Consider the following 18,161-nt stretch of genomic DNA (forward strand, 5'->3'; position numbering starts at 1 on the left):
ACCATAAGTGCTATATAGTATCACTCGAGAATTGAGCACAAACTATCATGCCCGCAAAAGTCAACGAAAGAACTTGAGCCTTGAGCCTTTCGTTGAAAAGCGTCAACCACATGGTAAGCAGAGTAAAGAAGCAAACACAACAGCGCTGTCAAGCACAAAAAGCTGAAGTTGAACATGCACACAGTCCTTTCAGTGGAAGACGGGGAAAATAAACACCAAAAGAGAGCAGAACCGTAGTTTGTTGGTTAAATAAATTAACAAATATATACAAAAGTTATCAAATATGTTGTCTGTCGGACGAGACAGTCACAAGCAAGTGTGCTCTGCTCATAAACTTGACAACAAAAGTGGGCAACTCTACCTGTGTATCAACTGAAGATACCATACTACCTCAAACAAACTAGAACACGATCGTTTCAAAATAACTGACACCCTTTTGTAGCGAGTTCGTGTGTTATTGGATCTTTTTCTTCGCTGCTGAAGCGGACCAATATGTTTGGAGAAAACGAACTAGTGGAACCCTGCATGAAGATCATAATCAGTAACATGTACTTGCAAGCCTACAATGAGATAAACTCAGGCAAGCAATAGGACCTTTAAGTTGCGATTCAGGAAAACAAACAACACCAGTTTAATGATAGACTCCATCAAATTGAGTATCTATAAAATTCAAAACAATTCAAATAAACCACTGAAATTTGTTCTATAAGTAAACAAAGCCCAAAGTTGAACATTAAAACAGGAACACATTGTAGCACTTCGAATTTAATCAAGCATGATGAGATCTACGAAGATACAAAATCAAACTTATTCAACAATTAGTACAATGGGCTCTTCTAAACATGTGTACTCAAGGTTTGATGCTTACGATATTTTGTTGGCAATGTGGAAGAGAGGAAGACGTGGTAGGCCGCTCTTCTTTCCGCCCAAGCAATCATTGACTGCTGCCTCCGGATCAGATGCAGTAGCGACCAACACAAACTGCACATAAAATTGGAGATCGTACACTTGTTAACACCCCACATTTACCACGGCATACAACCAAAATGGAAATTACCTAAAGCGTGCCCGGTTCCATGCCTCTTCTACCTTTCGTAGCTAACATCGTAACAATAAGCTAATGGCATCTACGCAATCAATGAAGCAAAATGCTGGGAGGTCTGATGACAGAATGACCCTTATAAAATTTATTTTTCAGTCTTTTACAAGAGACAAGCTGTTCTGATCCAAAATTCCAGAAACTTACGATTGGGAAAACCACGGCCATTACTCCACCACCAACAAGGGGAGAAAGGAAGAACGTGGCTAACACACATGGACTCCCTGCACACATTCAGACAGCAAAAACCAAACTTGAGCGACAGCATAAACCGTGTTTTAATCTGGTGACATACAGCACTCTTACAGCAATATGTATCCTACAAGTCCCAGATATAAAGGTACAGAGACTTAGCAAACTTCCAGAATAGTAGCATTTCAATGCTTCTACGAGTAGTGCACTTACCAAAGCCTGCAAAGAAAGCCCAATCGCTTTCAAAGAACAGTAGACGCTTTTCAAGACTCCAACGACTAAGACCCCACTTGTAACTGCATAAACATCAATCAAATACGTAGCCACAATCATCAAAACAAGTCCAGGAGTCTGTTCAACAAATTCAAATTGGAATCATTATTTCAAATTACGAAACCTCAAAATCCAGTAGTAGACTAACGCTCACAAATAGTATTCTCTCGTAAGCATTGCGTGCATGAAGGTTAACGCACAGACGGAATGAATTCACAAGCTACACTATTTTCACAGCAAGCGAACTCTTCTCCAAATCAACACAAACTGTTAATCTGCCCAACAGACCAAGTCACTTAGCCAGCATTATGATGCAATATTGGCATGAGAAGCAACTTCGGGATATAAGAACATGCTATGAAGGTCGAAACCCTTACTCAAAGCAGTAGTATGCATATAGCCACGACATAAGTACGAACTTTAACAGCTGACCAACAACAGGAAGGTAGCTCAGTAGAGACACCTGCACCATCCACAAATAAGTCCGTGGCACGGTCACTTCTGAATCCAAACCTTCGACTTTCAATTGAAAAACAAAAATAAGCTGTCGTTTCAATTCTATTCAATCTTAGTCAGAATAAGGTAGTGATTGATGACGTGCAGGAGAACCTCTTACTGTAAAAAAAACCTAGTACAGCATCCTTATGGTTATTTTGGTGATAAAGACGGATCTGAGCTTGCGCATAGAACAAATGGACACTAGTAGATAGCATATACACCTCACTGATTCAATTTACACACAATGACTGTGAAGATAGAATGCAACTTCCATACCTGAACAAAAAATACACTTAGCATGATGACCGAATAGATCTGTTCCCCGATCCCCAGCACTAGGCTGCAAAACAACACAATCCCACTAAAACACTAGTATCCTTCGCACGACTTCAACATATAGTGGACAAAATTGAAAGCCTCGTGTCTCTAAATTTGGCTATTAAGCCATGCACGTGTGAAGAAACACCACGAAGAGGAACTAATATCCGAAAGTTCTATTTCAAGCTAAATTGAAGCTTTGGAAATAAATTTATTCTTCTATTACAGAATTTGGGATGAGTTGTCATTTGAAATGCTCTTAAACATATAAGATGCACAAGGCTATAGCATAGTGACAAAGTGCACTAAGCATCTAAGACTAAAGATTATGAACACACCTTTCGATCGCGGAGTTACTTTTACCACGACTGGCTCTAGGGCTTTTCCCGTTGTCTGAAGTCCCTGGTGCAGCACTTGGCCCACTTGCTTGCCTTTTTATAGTATCAAAACCATGAGAAGCAATTTCGTTGTACCTGCAAAAGACCTGGTATGAATTCCAAGAAGATAACTAATAGACCACATACATTTGTAAAGTTCTAGAGTTCAAAACGTACATCAAATTACATTAAGAGACGTAGAACACTCGTTACAAACACGACACATTTCAGAAGAACAAACGACAAACAATTGTGGGCTGTATCTCATATTAGAAAAAGTAACAGCTCAAAATGGCTCACCACAGACAGTTCAAGACAAAGCTTGCGATGTAGAGAGGATACAGCCAGAACAACTGTTACATTCACAATTCAAATTAATGTCCAATTCCACATCTGTAACATGCACTAAGCAGCCAATGCAGAACACAAAAAAGATAAAGAGAAATAATAAAATAAGACCATTTTGCAATACTGCCGCAAACGCCTGAGTCTAAAAATGAAACCCTAGTGCACACGTAAATGTCTGTGAAATGAAAGGCTACACTTAAAGTATCAAAAAGGCAATTGAGGAACATGGTGGACTACGCAATCATTAACCTTGAAAACACAACGAGAAAACTTACGTAGAAGCTACCAATGATAAAATTTGCAAGAAGCCCAGAGAGCAGGCTACTCGAGTCCTTGTTGTGCAGCAGAGCGTTTAACAGCCATCGCAACAATGGTGACACCAACTTCCGTAGTATCAAAATGCTGAACGGCCCAGAAAAGAAAAAAGTCTCTCTAAGTAATGTAATTACCAACCAGATTTCTACATGTATTGCTATGCATGCATTTCAAGCTTAATTCGGAGGCTTCAATTTCATTGATCTACTCACGAATAGTTTCAAAAACCTTAGGTAAATTTTAAAAAATATACTCAAGCTACAAATAGAGGCACTAGCTCATTATCAAAGCTTTTTGCAACGAATAAAATGAAATTAGACCAAAAGACTCATCCACGCAACACGCACACATACATGCATCTAGATAAGTAACTAGAACAATATCCAGAAAAACATTTAAGAAGATTATTTACCCACAAGCTATTTAGAATCATCAGTCTCATAAAATACAACCCAAGTGCTCCAGAAAAGAATGATAAAAATAACATTAGGCACTTAACGCCAAACCGCTATGCACACACTAGATACAAACAAACCTTACGATGCAAGTCCCATTGAAAATGAAGTGCCCAACGCACGCCCAAAAGATCGTACTGTGTAGAATAGAATGTAATGCTTGAAAGAACAAAAATTAAAACAGTGACATAGTTTAGTTTCATTGGCTAGCACCTGCCAAGGAAGGCGATCCCATTGAGCACAAAGCACTGTCCTGTTTTCTTCAACACCCTTTTTGACCTGGGCACATGCAAAAATTACCAATATTTAAAACAGTATTCACAGCACTTTAACCAGGAATCACAAAACATAGCATTCATAACAATACATCCTTATAGGCAAACTAATGTGCAGCTAACCTCTATCATTATCGATCCTTTCATCTTACACGAGGCGGTTCTAAATGCAACTTATGCACACTATTGCGACAGTATGGAATAACAAATGACTTCCTATAAAGACGCATCATCGAACCCTCTGCCTAACGATACTGATGTCAAGCTTTAATAAAGCGGCCGAATCTTCCTTATCAGGGCTAAGCGAATTGGGATTACGATGATAATTCCTTCACTATTAGGCAACCAAAGAAAGTTCCTAAGAAACCTTAAGTTGATAATAAGTCCGCTTCTTGTTTATCAAGGACTATCATGGTGAAAAGTTGAAAAGATAATAGGTCAGCCTATTGTCTATCAAGTCCCAAAATTACCCACAGTAATTATCCCTGACCATCAAATACGTTACATGGAGCTAATAAATCTCTGACGGTAAAAACATCATGTTTCAAATTTAGAATCCTTCCATAATTAACATGTTTCAAATTTAGAATCCTTCCATAATTAACATTTACATCTCTCACTAACAGGGTGGATCCCGGTCACATATAATAAAGGAAGCTCCAAGCTTTGTAGCATGACATGATTGCTTCTAAAAAGAGATTATGGACTGTCCGTTAAGTCTTCACAAAAGTTCCAAAACAGGGGAATCTGATCAGAAACGAAAGCCTTTGCCGACGACCACAAGTGATACTCATCCTTCGCTTACAAACGTATATTAGAAAGCAACCACCCATCCAGAAGTAGACTAATCTTCCTGAATACTTTCACTCCCTTCACTATATTCGTGCGAAGAATATGCTCAAGAAGGCAATAAACTCCTAAATTCGAAAACAGAGGAAGCATTGTGAGACATAAATCCTGACAATCCTCCTCACTGCAACATAACGCAGACCTAATTTAAAGATGCTGTGCTACACAATGCGGACGATAGTAAAGCTCGCCACAAGGTGCTCTGCATCAGAGAACAGAAAACACAAACGGAAAAGGAAACAACAAAACTACATTCCAAGCAACTACACATTCTATGGTCGAACTTCAAAATCGGCACATGTTGAACACGCACAACATCTGATTCCCCCTCCGTTGGAATGCCCTAATTCTTTCCCGTAAGCATGACAAAGCCCTCCCAATAATACCATAGCTAACCTATTTAGAAACAAGGTCCAGACAATCCCATAAATCCTTGATCACTCGCAACAAATCCCTTCCGGGGTACTCCTCCCAAGACACACCTCCGGCAACACAAGTAGGCCCGGTTCAAGCAACACGCGTCCTGGAATCCAGCGAACCAAAGCTTGGCAGCCACGAGGGCATTCTGCTTCCAGTTCCGCTCCACCTCCTCGGAGCTTGACGCATCATATGAAGAAGCATAGGAGGAGGAACCCTCTTCCCCTGACACCATCTCCTGCTCCTCTGCTCCTTCTTCTCCTCCTCCTCCTCCTCCTCCGCTTAGTTCTCCTCCTTCCTCCCCTCGCGATGGTGCCATACAATCCTCAATGCCTCCACATGCTGGTCCCTCGAATTCTTCCTTCCCACTCCACCACTACCTTCCACCTTCCGCCACTACCACTACCCCCAATCCCCAAGAAATAGCGAGAGCTTCAAATCCTCTGTCCTCCACTCGACAAGATCACCTGGAATTTGCCACAAAACCACGACACCGCTCCCAAAAAGATCCGACCCGAAAGCAGGAAAGATTACTTCCCAAGCTAACTAAGCTTTGAATTGCCAGACGGTGCCGGAAGAAATTGTCCGCTACACGGATGAACGAGTTCTCCGCGCAGACCAGAGCATCTTGTGATGGCGGATCCCCCCACTCCTGTGCCACGTCAATGTCCACCTCGGAAGAATTCTCTTTCGGCTTCTGGTGACGTGGACGCTGCCAGCTCTTGCACAGGTCCTGTTAAAGGAAAATCGAAGCTTCCTCACTTGCTTTTACTTTTGCGAAGTTCAGATTTTGAGAGTGCGTGCAAATCTGCACTTCTGTGAGGTTGCAAATTTAGTCCAGAAAAAAGTACTTGTTTCATGTTTATTTTACGTGTGATGTGCATTTTTGAATTACGTGAGTTGTTAGCATGTATCTATTATAGTAAAGAAAACTTGTGTTTAGAAACAATTCATATACATGGACTCTATATTTATATTGAAAATAATTTATAAGCAATTAGAAGACTATGAAAAGAGTTAATCTAAGATTTTGAAAGCTTTTTGCAAGTTAATGAGTTTTTCTGGTTGAGTGTTTTACGAGGATTGTCAATATTTTTTTATTTTACACATGAAATAATTTGAATGTTTGTTAAAATATATTTAAAATCTTGATTTTTGTTTGATCTTTAATTAAAACATAATTATGTCAAAATTTAACTATTGTTGTAATTTCTAATTTTCTATGCACAGTTTTTTTATTGTTAAATATTAGTTTAATTCTTAAATACATTATGTTGTAGCTAAATTTTAGTTTAAAAACTTAATTTTTGGCCAAGAATTTGAGGTATTTTCTTCTAAAATTTGGGAAGAAATCATTTCATTTTATTTGATATAATTTTGTATAGAATTTAAAATAAATGAAGTAATCATCGTGCAAGAAAGATTTTATTTACTTTTTTGTATATTATGTTTTTGCTATAATTAAAAAATGCACCATCTTTTTCAAGTAATCAATCATCATATTAACATGATGGTCTAGTGTGAATTCACGATAAGGTTCTGATTTTATTAGATCTTTGATCATATATCTTTTTTAAATTAAGTGTGTGCTTGTTATAGGTTTAAATCACATAAAATTTTAAAGTATCAATTATTTGATTTTCAAAATAATCAAAATAATTTATCTTTGTATATATACATACATATATATATACATATATATACATACATATATATATACATATATATACATACATATATATATACATATATATATATATATATATATATATATACAATTTTTTTTAAAAAACATCATTATTTAAACAGTAACAAATTCATGTAACTCAACTCACAAATATCCACCAGCACCACTTACAGTCGAATCCACCGAGACCTGCCGCTCATTAGAAACCTCCCCTCCCGCAACTGATCCAAATGTACAATCAAAACAGAGGAGACTCAATGGCAATGAGTTTCGTGCAGGAATGAAACCAAAACCTGCACACTGACAAGACAACCAGAACAGAAGAAAGCTCCGAAGCTAGTGTGAAAGAGTGGGCTAGGAAAGAGTGGGCCATGTATGAATCAAGCACAACCCTACCAATGTTTCCAGGAAGCAGAGAGCGAGAGAGATCGAGAACCTCAACCAGCTTCGCTCCACCGACATGGCGACGATGGCTGTGGGCAGTGGCCCCTTCGCGATCGATGTGTGCCACTTGGCATCAATCCACGTGGCGCACTCAGTCCCTGCTGCCACCTCACCCAATTCCACGCTGGCATTGCCAGGTAAAATCATTTTTCTGGATCCTCTATTGTGGAAATATTTTTATTGATAAAAAAAAAAAAAAAAAAAATCGAAAAGAGACAGCGTGCATAACTTTCAATTAACTTTCACGAAATTCACTTAAACCGAGCTTGTAGTTTCCCACCTATCGTGGGGTTATTACAAATTGTAATAATGGTCAGTGATTTGATAACAGATCAATGACGGGCTGTGATTTCAAAGAGTGACTGAACTTCGAGAAAGCAGAACTGAGGAAACTGCCAAAGACCTAAGGAAAATTCTGATGTACCTGGGAGTTCGATAGAGGTACGCTTCAAGTACAGCACAATCAGCAATGTGAAGTAATGAAGGGTTCTTAGCTCTTTTTAGTTGTCAGTGTTACAATACCAGATTGCACTATATTCTACTAAATGCTCAACGTGTGCTCTTAGCAGTTTAGAACCTTCTACTTGTACTTGAAAACCCTAGACATTAGTCCGTTCTTCTTGCAAATATACCAGTTTCTACATGTTAGCAGGTGTTACAATGCGTTTCGAATCAACTGCTCTGCACTGATGATGTCATCACAGCGGGTGGAATTAATATCTTCAGATCTGCTGGAGAGATTGTGTGGCATACTGTGTTGGTGGATTAGGAGTGAGGGGGGGAAGTACAACACATCTGAAGTCTAAACGTCCTGGAATTGCATTGGTTTCGTGCAGATGTGACCCGAGCATTTTCAGAATTTCAGGTATATTTTTGTGTCGTTCACAATAGTACAAATCGTCTGTGATTTTTTTAATTTTTTATTCTGAAGTAATTCAAACTATCAGTTTAGCATTGTTTGGTTGTGTATGTTGGCATTTTCGTTACCCATTGTGGGGACGCAATATGTCTGGTTTGAAACCAAGTATTTGACCGATGGTATGTCAGGAATAATTTCACTTGATAATGATATTTCGAGAGGTAGCATTCTGTGAATGATGCTCTTACGCATTCTATGCATTTTTGTGGCGAGGGAGTTTCCAGGCTTGTTGTTCAGGTAAAATTTCGCAGTTTATGTCAGAGGTCTATTTTAGAAGTTTCGGTTATTAGTGGATACTTCAGACAGTTCCTCAAGTCATAGTTACATAGGGGACTTCGTTACCTGGTCCTCGAATTCTTTCTTGCTTTTTGACCGATACGTCACACACCACTCACCAGTGTTGCCTGACAGAGCCTGACTGGAATTGAGTGTGAGGTTTTTCAGCTGTCGTGCAATCATGTGGCGCCTGGTTACATCAACCAATGAGCTGATGCAGCATTGTGTTTCCTCATAAAACCTGGGTACGTAATAAACGCGCAATTGAAACCCGTTGTTTGAAAAAATCTTTATATAACATCCTACTTTGCAACACGGTGTACATGTTAAATAATTGATGTGTCATTTTAGTGAATTACAACACGGATATTACTTTCTAATCTCCAGATTCGAAAATTAATGCTCACGATAGGTGAACGAAAGTAGAAGAAATCCTCAATAGGGGTGTACTCTGACATCTCCCAATAGCACGATCTTCGTCACCTCTAATGGTACGAGTTGGTTCTTGAATCTCGTCACTCTTTCAACTTTATCCAGGATAACTGATGTAACCTCAGGTTGCCGAGGCTAATTATGTGGTACAACTTGCCTGTAATGTGGAAGTTGTTTGGTCCTGCTTTGGTGGTGTACAGGATACTCAATTATGAAATGCGTGATCCAAGTTAAAAACCGCCGAACCTACATTAAGCATCACCACGTGCACACCGGCGGTTAAGAGAATTGCAGAAGAGAAGTAGCATAAATTCGGTAGTTTCGGCAAGTACCTTGATGTGCGTTCTCATGCAGAATTGGAAACCTGAGCGAAGGGAAGCTTGATTACCTAGAGTTGGCATGAGTACGGATAGCAAAAGAATTCCGGTGCATTTGAGCAGAAATCCGGAAAGAGCCATATCGGTCATACGCAGTTTCCCGGCTGTGTACGCTACAGCATTTGGAGGTGTCGCAATGGGAAGCATGAAGGAGAACGAAGCAGCTAGTGTTGCTGTGACCATTAGGTAGAGAGGGTGAATGTTGAGGGAAACCGACACTTCCGCCAACAACGGAAGGAATATAGTAGCAGTTGCATTATTTGATGTGAATTCAGTGACAATGGCGACCAGTGTTGCAATACAGGGAGTAATGAGGAGATACGGGATTGAATGTAAGCAACTAAGGTGCGAGGCAATCCAATCAGACAAGCCGCTCTCGCGGACGCCATCTGCTAGAGCAAATCCTGCCATGGAGAAAGGTGCACAAGTCAATCTGAGCTTTTTTCCGCAGTTCCGGCCTGTACAACGACAATTCGTTCGAATGCTTGGGTACACGTCTTGTAAGGAAGGACCTACCTCCACCAAGCACAAGAACAATATCCCAAGGGAGCTTCTTGCAGTCTGCCCAAGTCATCAGCTTCTGCTTGCTTCGGAATGGCATGATAAATAAGAACATTGCCATCAGAATCTGTAGGTTACAAACATTCCTTATTACTTCAGCCTATTCCGTACAGCATTCACAGAACTCGAACAGTCGACTTGTACATCCGTATTCGCGAATTGTAGAGAGCATAAATAGATTGGCGTGTGCGAAAAGCAAAGAAAACTTACACTAACAGTGCCATCATCTGCGTAGGCATTGAAATAGCTTCCCCATCCCGGCACAACTCCGTTTGTTGCCCGCGTCATCCACATGAAAGCAAGAACCTGAGATATCCGTGTGAATTATCACTACTGCTGCCGATAATTTCATATTTCGCGCATCTCAATCTCTTCTTAACCTTGCATTAAATAATTATGTGTAGAAGTTTTTATCATGCTACGCTGCACATTTTTTCTCTTCGTGAAAGTAGGAATTGAAACGTTAGACTTACCATAAAAAGTGACACCACTGTCTTTTCTGCGGAATCCATTGCTCCTAAACAAACAAGAAGACAAGAGTTAGGCACTTATAACGATTATAGTCGCAGGTTAATGGAGGATGGAATCAGTCACCGATAATTTCCCGATTTGAGTTTACGAAGAGTTCATGTCATTGCAATTATTTGATGGCACATGAACACTTAAAGCCGGGGCTTAGTATTTAGAATGATTTACACGAAGAGTAATGGACGAGTTACTCACCTAGAGAAATGTATTCTTTCTGGATGACGGACCTGCTGAGGGATGCGGACACAATGGGCACTACTTTCGAAGGACAGAACATTACGCAAAGCATGATCCACAGCAAAACGAGAAAGATGAAGCCTAGGGGTAATCCGAATTTCAGCCATTGAGTGTACGTCACCGGTTGCGCATCAGGGAAAAGGCTTCGAAAAATTCCCGAGAATACGAGGTTTGGTCCTGTCCCTGTTAGAGTCGCCATTCCCCCAACTCCGACTGCGTAGGCCACCGCAAGCACCACTCCTTTAGAATACTCACGTAAGGCCTTGTCCCCCATAGCTTGCGCAGAGGTCTCACAAGATTGCTCCATCCCGTATCCGCTCTCTTCGTCACTTGGTGATTCAGGATCTAATCTTGTTCCGTAGTCTTGCACAGGGAATTTGGGTGCGTCAGCGGATGCGCTTGACTGCTCAACCATGAGTGGGTTTTGAACTTTATGAACGATCCCAATGGCCATGGGAATCATCATCACCGCCGTAGCAGTGTTCGACATGAACATGCTCACGAACGCTGGACCGGCGCAGAACCCCAAGAGGAGGAATCTTGGGTCCATCTTCTCTCCCCCGAAGACCAGAAGAGTTTTAAGAGCTAGTCTCTTGTGGCAGTTGTATTTCTGCACTGCTAGTGCAAGGATGAAGGATCCTATGAAGAGCGAAATAGTGTCGTTCATGTATGCTTTGGCTACTTCGTTCGCTGTCGAAATTTGCAAAAGAGGAAAGAGGAAGAGGGGTAAAAGGGCAGTTATGGCCACGGGAACAGCTTCGGTCATCCACCATACGCATATCCAAATAAGAATTGCGAACATAGATGCTAGCTTCTGAGATCCTGCCTGGGTGTGTTCTTGATCAGCGAGGAAAATGAATTTCGTCAGAAGACCTGCGATTGGGCCTGCTGCGATGGAGAAATCCTGGATGTACCAAGCATTCGCTGTCTCGTTATTTGACGGGTTATCATTCTCTTCTGCATTCTGATGTCTGCCAGTAGCAGCCAGGAGTGCTACCTTCGACATCTTGCGATGTGATTCTACCTGAACTACCTCAAACCTCCCTGCTATTAGTCGCTTCACAATGACAACCTCACAATTCCTTCCGTCGAAGATATCCGTCTGGTGGTTAATGAGACCAATTTCCACCTCGCACTGCAGCCATTTTCGTGCCAACAGAGATCACTGGTCAGATGGACCGTAAATCCCAACGTTCCTGTTACAAAATTTCGAAAGATTCAACTGTGCGAAAACATCACAGGTCACTTTTTGTCGAAATTCCAATTTCCAAGACCTCCTCCTCTCTACGTGTTTTCAATCAATCATCCTCAGTGTCCACAACGTCTCTTCAATTCCAGTTCGCCAGATCATAAACCTTTGTTGGCATTCATGTCAGCATTACATTGATCGAGTGCTGAATCCAGAGGCTTGGATACATACGATCAGCTACCCGCTCAAAACTCTGTCTAAGTGTCAAGCTCCGGAGTTCTGGTATACCTTTGACAGCACCAACCAGATTTACCTATCTAGCACAACATCCAGACGACAGCGCAGCTAGCATTCACCTAGAAATTCCTAAGTGCGCAGCCTTGACAGTCTAACAATACATCAACGCTAAACTTCCAGGACTGCTTCCTTCCGAAATCCCAACTACCTCTTGAAATACTTCGATTCTGTGAGTCAATGATTGTTAGGAAAGGTTTGCCACGACTGCTGAAAGGCTTCCATTCTGCCGTTCGCTTTCGACATACATATCGTGAAGTCTGTCCAACCCACGTGGCTGCCGTCTTCAGGAGCAAATGCTTCCGTCCTGAGCTTGTGAATCTCGTTTCTGTCTGTTTGTACAGCTCGTGTATAGCTTCGAATTGTTTTCTCGAAGTATAAATTTAGAGTAAAATGTACTGTCTACCATGGCTGATATTTTTTTGTGCTCTTTAGACCAATAGCAATGCTGGTTCACGGATGAAGCTATTGATGCAGCTGTAACCTAATCCTTAGAGGAGACGTGAAGCTATCAACTCAGTGAGGTAAGCTTTCCGGCAGGGTCTCTCTAAAGTGCAACGACTAGATACAGATTTCCTTTCTACTAACGAGTGGATAAACATTTTGAGGTGAAGTGTAATATCTAAATTTATCGAGTGCGCACCACTTTCAATTAAACTAGGAGCAAGTAGTTGCGCACGAAACTTGCATTGAGCACACTCTTCAAAAGTGGTTAATAACGAAGTGCCTGAAGTTTGTGAACTGTTTTAGCATTTTCCAGTGCTCACTTATGCAGTGTACAAATTTCATTATTCCTTTCCAACCACTGTTCCATACAGGATCGAGACAGCTTGCTTGGTTGGAGCTCGAATGGATATACCTTATCACTTCTCCAGTAGTACTTGCATTGGAACAGTTACTGCTGGTTTGACTTACATCTAGCATAGGTTTCGAAGAAGAAATTACGCGTAATGGTGAGGAGCGATTGAAATGGCAGGGCCGGTCATAGATTTACACCACATCGCGTGCTGTTTTCATCTTGATCCACAGCAGCCAAAATTCTTAGCTCTGATCCACTTCGGAATTAAAAGAGGCACTCTTTTAACATCGTTAAAACTGCACCCTGCTAAATAGCTGCTCATAATAAACAGATGACCTTGTCGCACACACGGATCCTTCTTATGTGGCGGAATGCTTTGTACACGTGTTCGTAACCAATGTCAGAGCAGAATATTGGCTGAGAAGAAATTGAATGGGGATCTAATAGCTGGAATTATCCTGGTGGCAAGTGGCGTAGGGAGAAAGGTTCCAAAGATATTGCATCATTTAACCTGCACCACACGTTACGCTGGCGGTTCAGCTTGCGGGGAGACCCCTCCGAGGTAGTCTCCAGCCGCCAATCCCAAACCAAACGGAATTCTCGCAAAACATTGAAAAACTTTGCGTATACTTTATTCTTTTGCGACATATCAGCTTTTCCCCTTTCCATTTTGGCTGCGTCATGGAGTTTATAGGATATTTCACTCACCTCACGACAGAACTTATTCATCTGGGTCGTTTTTCTTCACAGAAGCATCAACATATGCTCCAATGCAGGTCCTTCGATCTATGAATTGGAATCTCGAGCGCACACATCCCGGTCAATGCAATAGATAAGCTGACACCTTCAACCTATCCAAACCAGTAGTTTTTTACGAGGAATCGTAGCCAGACCTTAGGTACCTTTACAGCTGCGTAGACGGTTCAAGCCTCGAAGATGCTCATGAGGGAGCAATCCCCAAAGGATCTCCGGCGTCGAAGGGCAACAAGGGATCTGCCGAAACATATCCATGTCGTACATTAAAACCCTAAACCCCCGCTAAAATTAGGCTTGAATTGTCCGCACACTGATATTTGATGTGAGCAGCGTAGGGTTATATTTTTGTTTAGAACATATCGGGTTAACCTAATTGCTAACTCCTTTTTTTTATTTTTATTTATTTATTTATTTGCATTATGTGTAAACATAGATCTTACAGAATGTTTCGACAGTCTCTAAATTAGGGTAGGAGATACAAATCTTAGGGAGAGAATTATGGAAAGTCAATCTTGTACCTAAAGTGTCCAACATAATGAACCTAATTCTTTTTTCTCTTTCTTTTTCTTTTTGAACATATAAAAAGAATTTCATTTTAGGGGACTGATACAATTGTGTGGCCTAGATAGGACCCAAAATCCCAGCCAAACGATGACTCTATGTATGAATCGTAACGGCTAATGTACAACCGGACGATCTTGCCTTCTTTGGTGCAAATGGTACCATTGGATCCCCAGCTGCTGTCGAAATTTTTGTAGGCTTCGGATAGTGGCTCTACTGGAATCTGCTTGAAAAGTTTGTGCCACTCGATTCTTGCATAGTCGAGTGATCCTTGCCATATTTGAGTGGATGTCCGACTGCCAGTCTATGTTATTAAAGACGCGATTGTTTCTTTCAAGCCAAAGTTCCCACAGTATAATACCGCGTAAAATGGATCAAATAATGTAGAATTTACCGTAACACCTGGGTATGTTTTTTGCAAAAATGCACTATTTCCAGTAGAAACTAGGTGGGTCCAGTGGAGTGTCGGGCTTGTGTTGGAGACCGTGGAGGATTCTAGGTTGGCCAGCCATCCTCTGGCCTCCTTTCCTATGTATTGCAGAAGCTGTGTCTAATTCGGCTACTAGTACCGGTCCGGGTTGAACCTGAGCCTATTGACGGGTCTGTAGAATAGTTGGGTGGTGATTTTCTTGATGCCACGGACTTGTGTTGTTACTCTAACTTTCTCTACTGTGCAAACGATGCAATCGCTACATTTGGCATTTGAGGACGCCACTCGCCTGGTTAATGGGTAGTTCGATACCCGCCTAGAGAGATCTGAGATGGGATAGAGAGCTTGATCTAGAGGGCTAATACTAAATGCCTAGTTTTGCAGTTTTGTATAAGAGATGCTAATGAATTGGCCGATTGGCGGCCAAAAGCGTAGATTCGCTTGATTTACTAAGATCGGGTTGCTTGTTTTCCCAACCTCATATACACCCAATCATTTGTTGGGTTGCACGATGAGTTGGGCACTTTGTAGAATCTCACCAAAGTGTGTATGGATTGCGGTTGTAATTATCAGCCAACCTTGAACATTCTCAAGTGCTGGGAACCGGGTCTGGGCCTCATCCCATATAAGAATGCCATGGTGATGTTGTAACCAATAATCGCGCTCTGTGCGGACCCCCCTAGCGTACAGTTTTGCTGCTCGGGTTTGTGTGAATGCGGGGTGGCTCAAAGTCTCGAATTTGGGACTAAACCATAGTCTTGTATTACATACCTCGTCCAATGTATGTAGAGTTTTTGTTTGATTTCTTGGACAATAACTTGCCATGCCTTTTTGATTTGATTCCAAATTGAGGAGCCCGATGATCTGCGGTGTCCATTGACCATATAGTTGTTGGGGTCTGGGTCCCAATTTTCCTCGCGGCTAGGTTGACAGGCGGCTAGTCGGATTTGAAGAGGTTGGATTAGCTTGGTTCGTTGGCTTGCATTATCCACTTGCTCAATAGAATTTGCATTGCTGCTTCGGGGTCAATGAGACTAAGACCACCGACTTTCAGTTTCTTTGAACAAGTCGCCTAGGCGACACAAGCTCTAGTGCGCTATTCCCTTCTAGCCCAAAAATAGTTTCGTAGCAGTGCCTTGGCTTGTGTCACTACTCTCCTGGATCCGGCCCAGACGCCGAGGAAGTACCACATTGATGATTGGAGGACCTGATTAACTATAATCCGCCTCCCGGCTAGTGAAAGGTTTCTTGAACACCAATACACAAGTTTATTCTTAATCTTTTCTACTAGGAACTTATCGATGTCCAGAGTACTAGCAGACAGGCCAAATGGGGTGCCAAGAAGTTTGGCGATTTCACCCTTTGGCATCCAAATCTAATTGAATTGCGTGGTCCATGCAGTGGAGGGATCGTTGTTTGCCGTCTAATATGCACTAGATTTCTCCCAGTTGATGACAAGTCCGGATGTTGTGGCAAATGTCTCTAGTTCTGAAACTAGTTGCTGAACCAAAGCTTTCTCAGCGCTGATTGTGATGGATGTATCATCGGCATACTGGAGGATGAATTGTTGTTCTTCAGTGCCAGGAAGTTTGACGCCTTTTATGTTGCCGGCTACTTGGTGGTGACAAATAGAGGCATTGAGGGCCTTGCCAACGAGGAGAAACATGTACAGTGGGACAAGACAACCCTATCGTATCCCCCATCGTATTGGGAAGCTGGTGGTTTTTTGACCATTGAGGTTGATTGCCGCTTCCGCTCCCTGGAATCTAAGCTTTTATGTTGACGAAGGGGGTGGAGAAGCCCATCTTACATATGACGTTGAACAAAAAGCACCAATCAACCAGGTAGTAGGCCTTAGAGAAATCTAGCTTTACAAAAATGGATTTTTGTTTGGATATCTTGGCCCAGGCCAACATTTCGTGGATGAGCAGGATGTTATCATGAATGGATTGGTTTTTGAGAAATGCGCTTTGTTTAGTGTTGATGAAAGATGCTAGTGGCTTTTGTAGCTGCTTCTACAAAACCTTGGCATAAATCTTATAAGCTATGTTTTGAAGCATTATTGGCCTCCATTTGCTAAGACGTTGTTGGTTGCTTTCTTTAGAAAATAATGTGAATATCTTTGTGGTTATTCTTTTGGAAAAGAGGTTATAATTCACTACAATGCAGATTGTGGAATTGATGCCATGTGTTCTTGTTCTCTTTTGGTTTGATTTGCATAAATCTCTTTGTAAAACTCTACATATGTATTGCTGATGTCATAGTCTCTAGTGGCTAGATTGTTGTTTGTGGTGTGAATTGTATTGATCATATTTTTTTTGCATTATTCTTATACTATCCTAAAAATATTCTTATCTATTCATGCACATATTGTAAAGAGTCATCATAAAGCAGTAATAGAAGAAAAATGAAGGAGAGATGAAAATAATGAAGGGCCATCAAAAAAGACTACAAGGAAAAGAAAAAAAAAAAAAAAAAAAAACATGACAATAAAAAAATCCTATGCATGAAGAGACAATAGAAAATATTTTTACAAAAAAAAAAAAATTGTGGAAAAAAAAGAAAAAGATCCTTGCTTATAAATTATAATTGGATATTGAGGCTACTATAGATTTCAAGAAGATATTAGAAGAACAAATTTTAGTTAAAAAAGTTTAATTTTGAATTGGTGAAATTCTAAGGATTGAAAAGCATGAATTTTATGAAGTTACTATTGACACAATAAAGAGAAAACAATCTATAGGAAATACTGTGATATCAAATGCACAAGAAATAAACGCCTTGAGAAGCAATATATATGACGAGGTTGAAATGAAATTTTTTGGAGATGTTTTGTAAGTTAGATTTACAAAAGAAGAAGATGTGATTCAAGCTTTTAGTCATTGTTTTTGAAATTATTAGGTAAGGGCTATTACAAAAAATTTAGTAAAATTAGGAAATTTGAAAGAAGCATTTATAGCATTAATTAATTATAGTTTTGAAATCAATTTGATGTCAAAAGAGCTATATAAAAAAAAAATTACCTATTGATACAATTTTTTTAAAAAAAAAGATTTATATAGAACTTATCTAAGTATCAAGGTGATGATACGAAATGTTATTTATGAATAATATTTCTTTATATAAGATATTTTTACATATTCTATTATATTTGGACAACCATATATTATTGCCATATGAATGGAAAGAAAGATTTTGAATAATGGTTTAGCCTGTATAAGAATAAAAAGCCAAGATGGAAAAAAAGTAGATCAA

General features: G+C 40.5%; 2 protein-coding genes and 1 long non-coding RNA gene across 3 annotated transcripts; 1 reads left to right on the forward strand and 2 right to left on the reverse strand.

The window, feature by feature from the left end:
* Positions 1–221: 221 nt before the first annotated feature.
* Positions 222–5,973, reverse strand: LOC112292902 (protein EI24 homolog). The gene is made up of 11 exons (XM_024541878.3): positions 5,482–5,973; positions 4,089–4,154; positions 3,381–3,507; positions 3,058–3,110; positions 2,719–2,853; positions 2,339–2,402; positions 1,942–2,027; positions 1,505–1,587; positions 1,247–1,323; positions 869–981; positions 222–521 (listed from the first exon to the last, which is right to left on the reverse strand). Exons 1-11 carry the CDS (start codon positions 5,733–5,735, stop codon positions 455–457), a joined length of 1,125 nt encoding a protein of 374 aa, XP_024397646.1. The 5' UTR covers positions 5,736–5,973; the 3' UTR covers positions 222–454.
* A 3,043-nt stretch (positions 5,974–9,016) lies between these two features.
* On the reverse strand, positions 9,017–12,478 carry LOC112292496 (tonoplast dicarboxylate transporter). The gene is made up of 6 exons (XM_024541044.3): positions 10,836–12,478; positions 10,586–10,629; positions 10,323–10,418; positions 10,068–10,179; positions 9,563–9,955; positions 9,017–9,420 (listed from the first exon to the last, which is right to left on the reverse strand). Exons 1-6 carry the CDS (start codon positions 11,881–11,883, stop codon positions 9,380–9,382), a joined length of 1,734 nt encoding a protein of 577 aa, XP_024396812.1. The 5' UTR covers positions 11,884–12,478; the 3' UTR covers positions 9,017–9,379.
* A 1,018-nt stretch (positions 12,479–13,496) lies between these two features.
* Positions 13,497–16,986, forward strand: LOC112292252 (uncharacterized). The gene is made up of 2 exons (XR_002972655.3): positions 13,497–16,149; positions 16,308–16,986. It is a non-coding gene; the product is annotated as an uncharacterized LOC112292252 (long non-coding RNA).
* The last annotated feature ends 1,175 nt before the right edge of the window (positions 16,987–18,161 follow it).

The sequence above is a fragment of the Physcomitrium patens genome, chromosome 15 (assembly GCF_059467195.1).
Source record: "Physcomitrium patens ecotype Gransden chromosome 15, ASM5946719v1, whole genome shotgun sequence".
Taxonomy (NCBI): Eukaryota; Viridiplantae; Streptophyta; class Bryopsida; order Funariales; family Funariaceae; genus Physcomitrium; species Physcomitrium patens.

Coding starts and splice junctions, on each gene's coding strand:
- LOC112292902 (XM_024541878.3), bottom strand. CDS start 5,735: ATGGCACCATCGCGAGGGGAGGAAGGAGGAGAACTAAGCGGAGGAGGA. Junction 1,588..1,941: donor TATGCATACTACTGCTTTGA/GTAAGGGTTTCG, acceptor ATGTTTATGCAG/TTACAAGTGGGGTCTTAGTC. Junction 1,324..1,504: donor GGCTTTCTTTGCAGGCTTTG/GTAAGTGCACTA, acceptor GAATGTGTGCAG/GGAGTCCATGTGTGTTAGCC.
- LOC112292496 (XM_024541044.3), bottom strand. CDS start 11,883: ATGTCGAAGGTAGCACTCCTGGCTGCTACTGGCAGACATCAGAATGCA. Junction 10,180..10,322: donor CAGATGATGGCACTGTTAGT/GTAAGTTTTCTT, acceptor TGTAACCTACAG/ATTCTGATGGCAATGTTCTT. Junction 9,956..10,067: donor TGTTCTTGTGCTTGGTGGAG/GTAGGTCCTTCC, acceptor TCTCCATGGCAG/GATTTGCTCTAGCAGATGGC.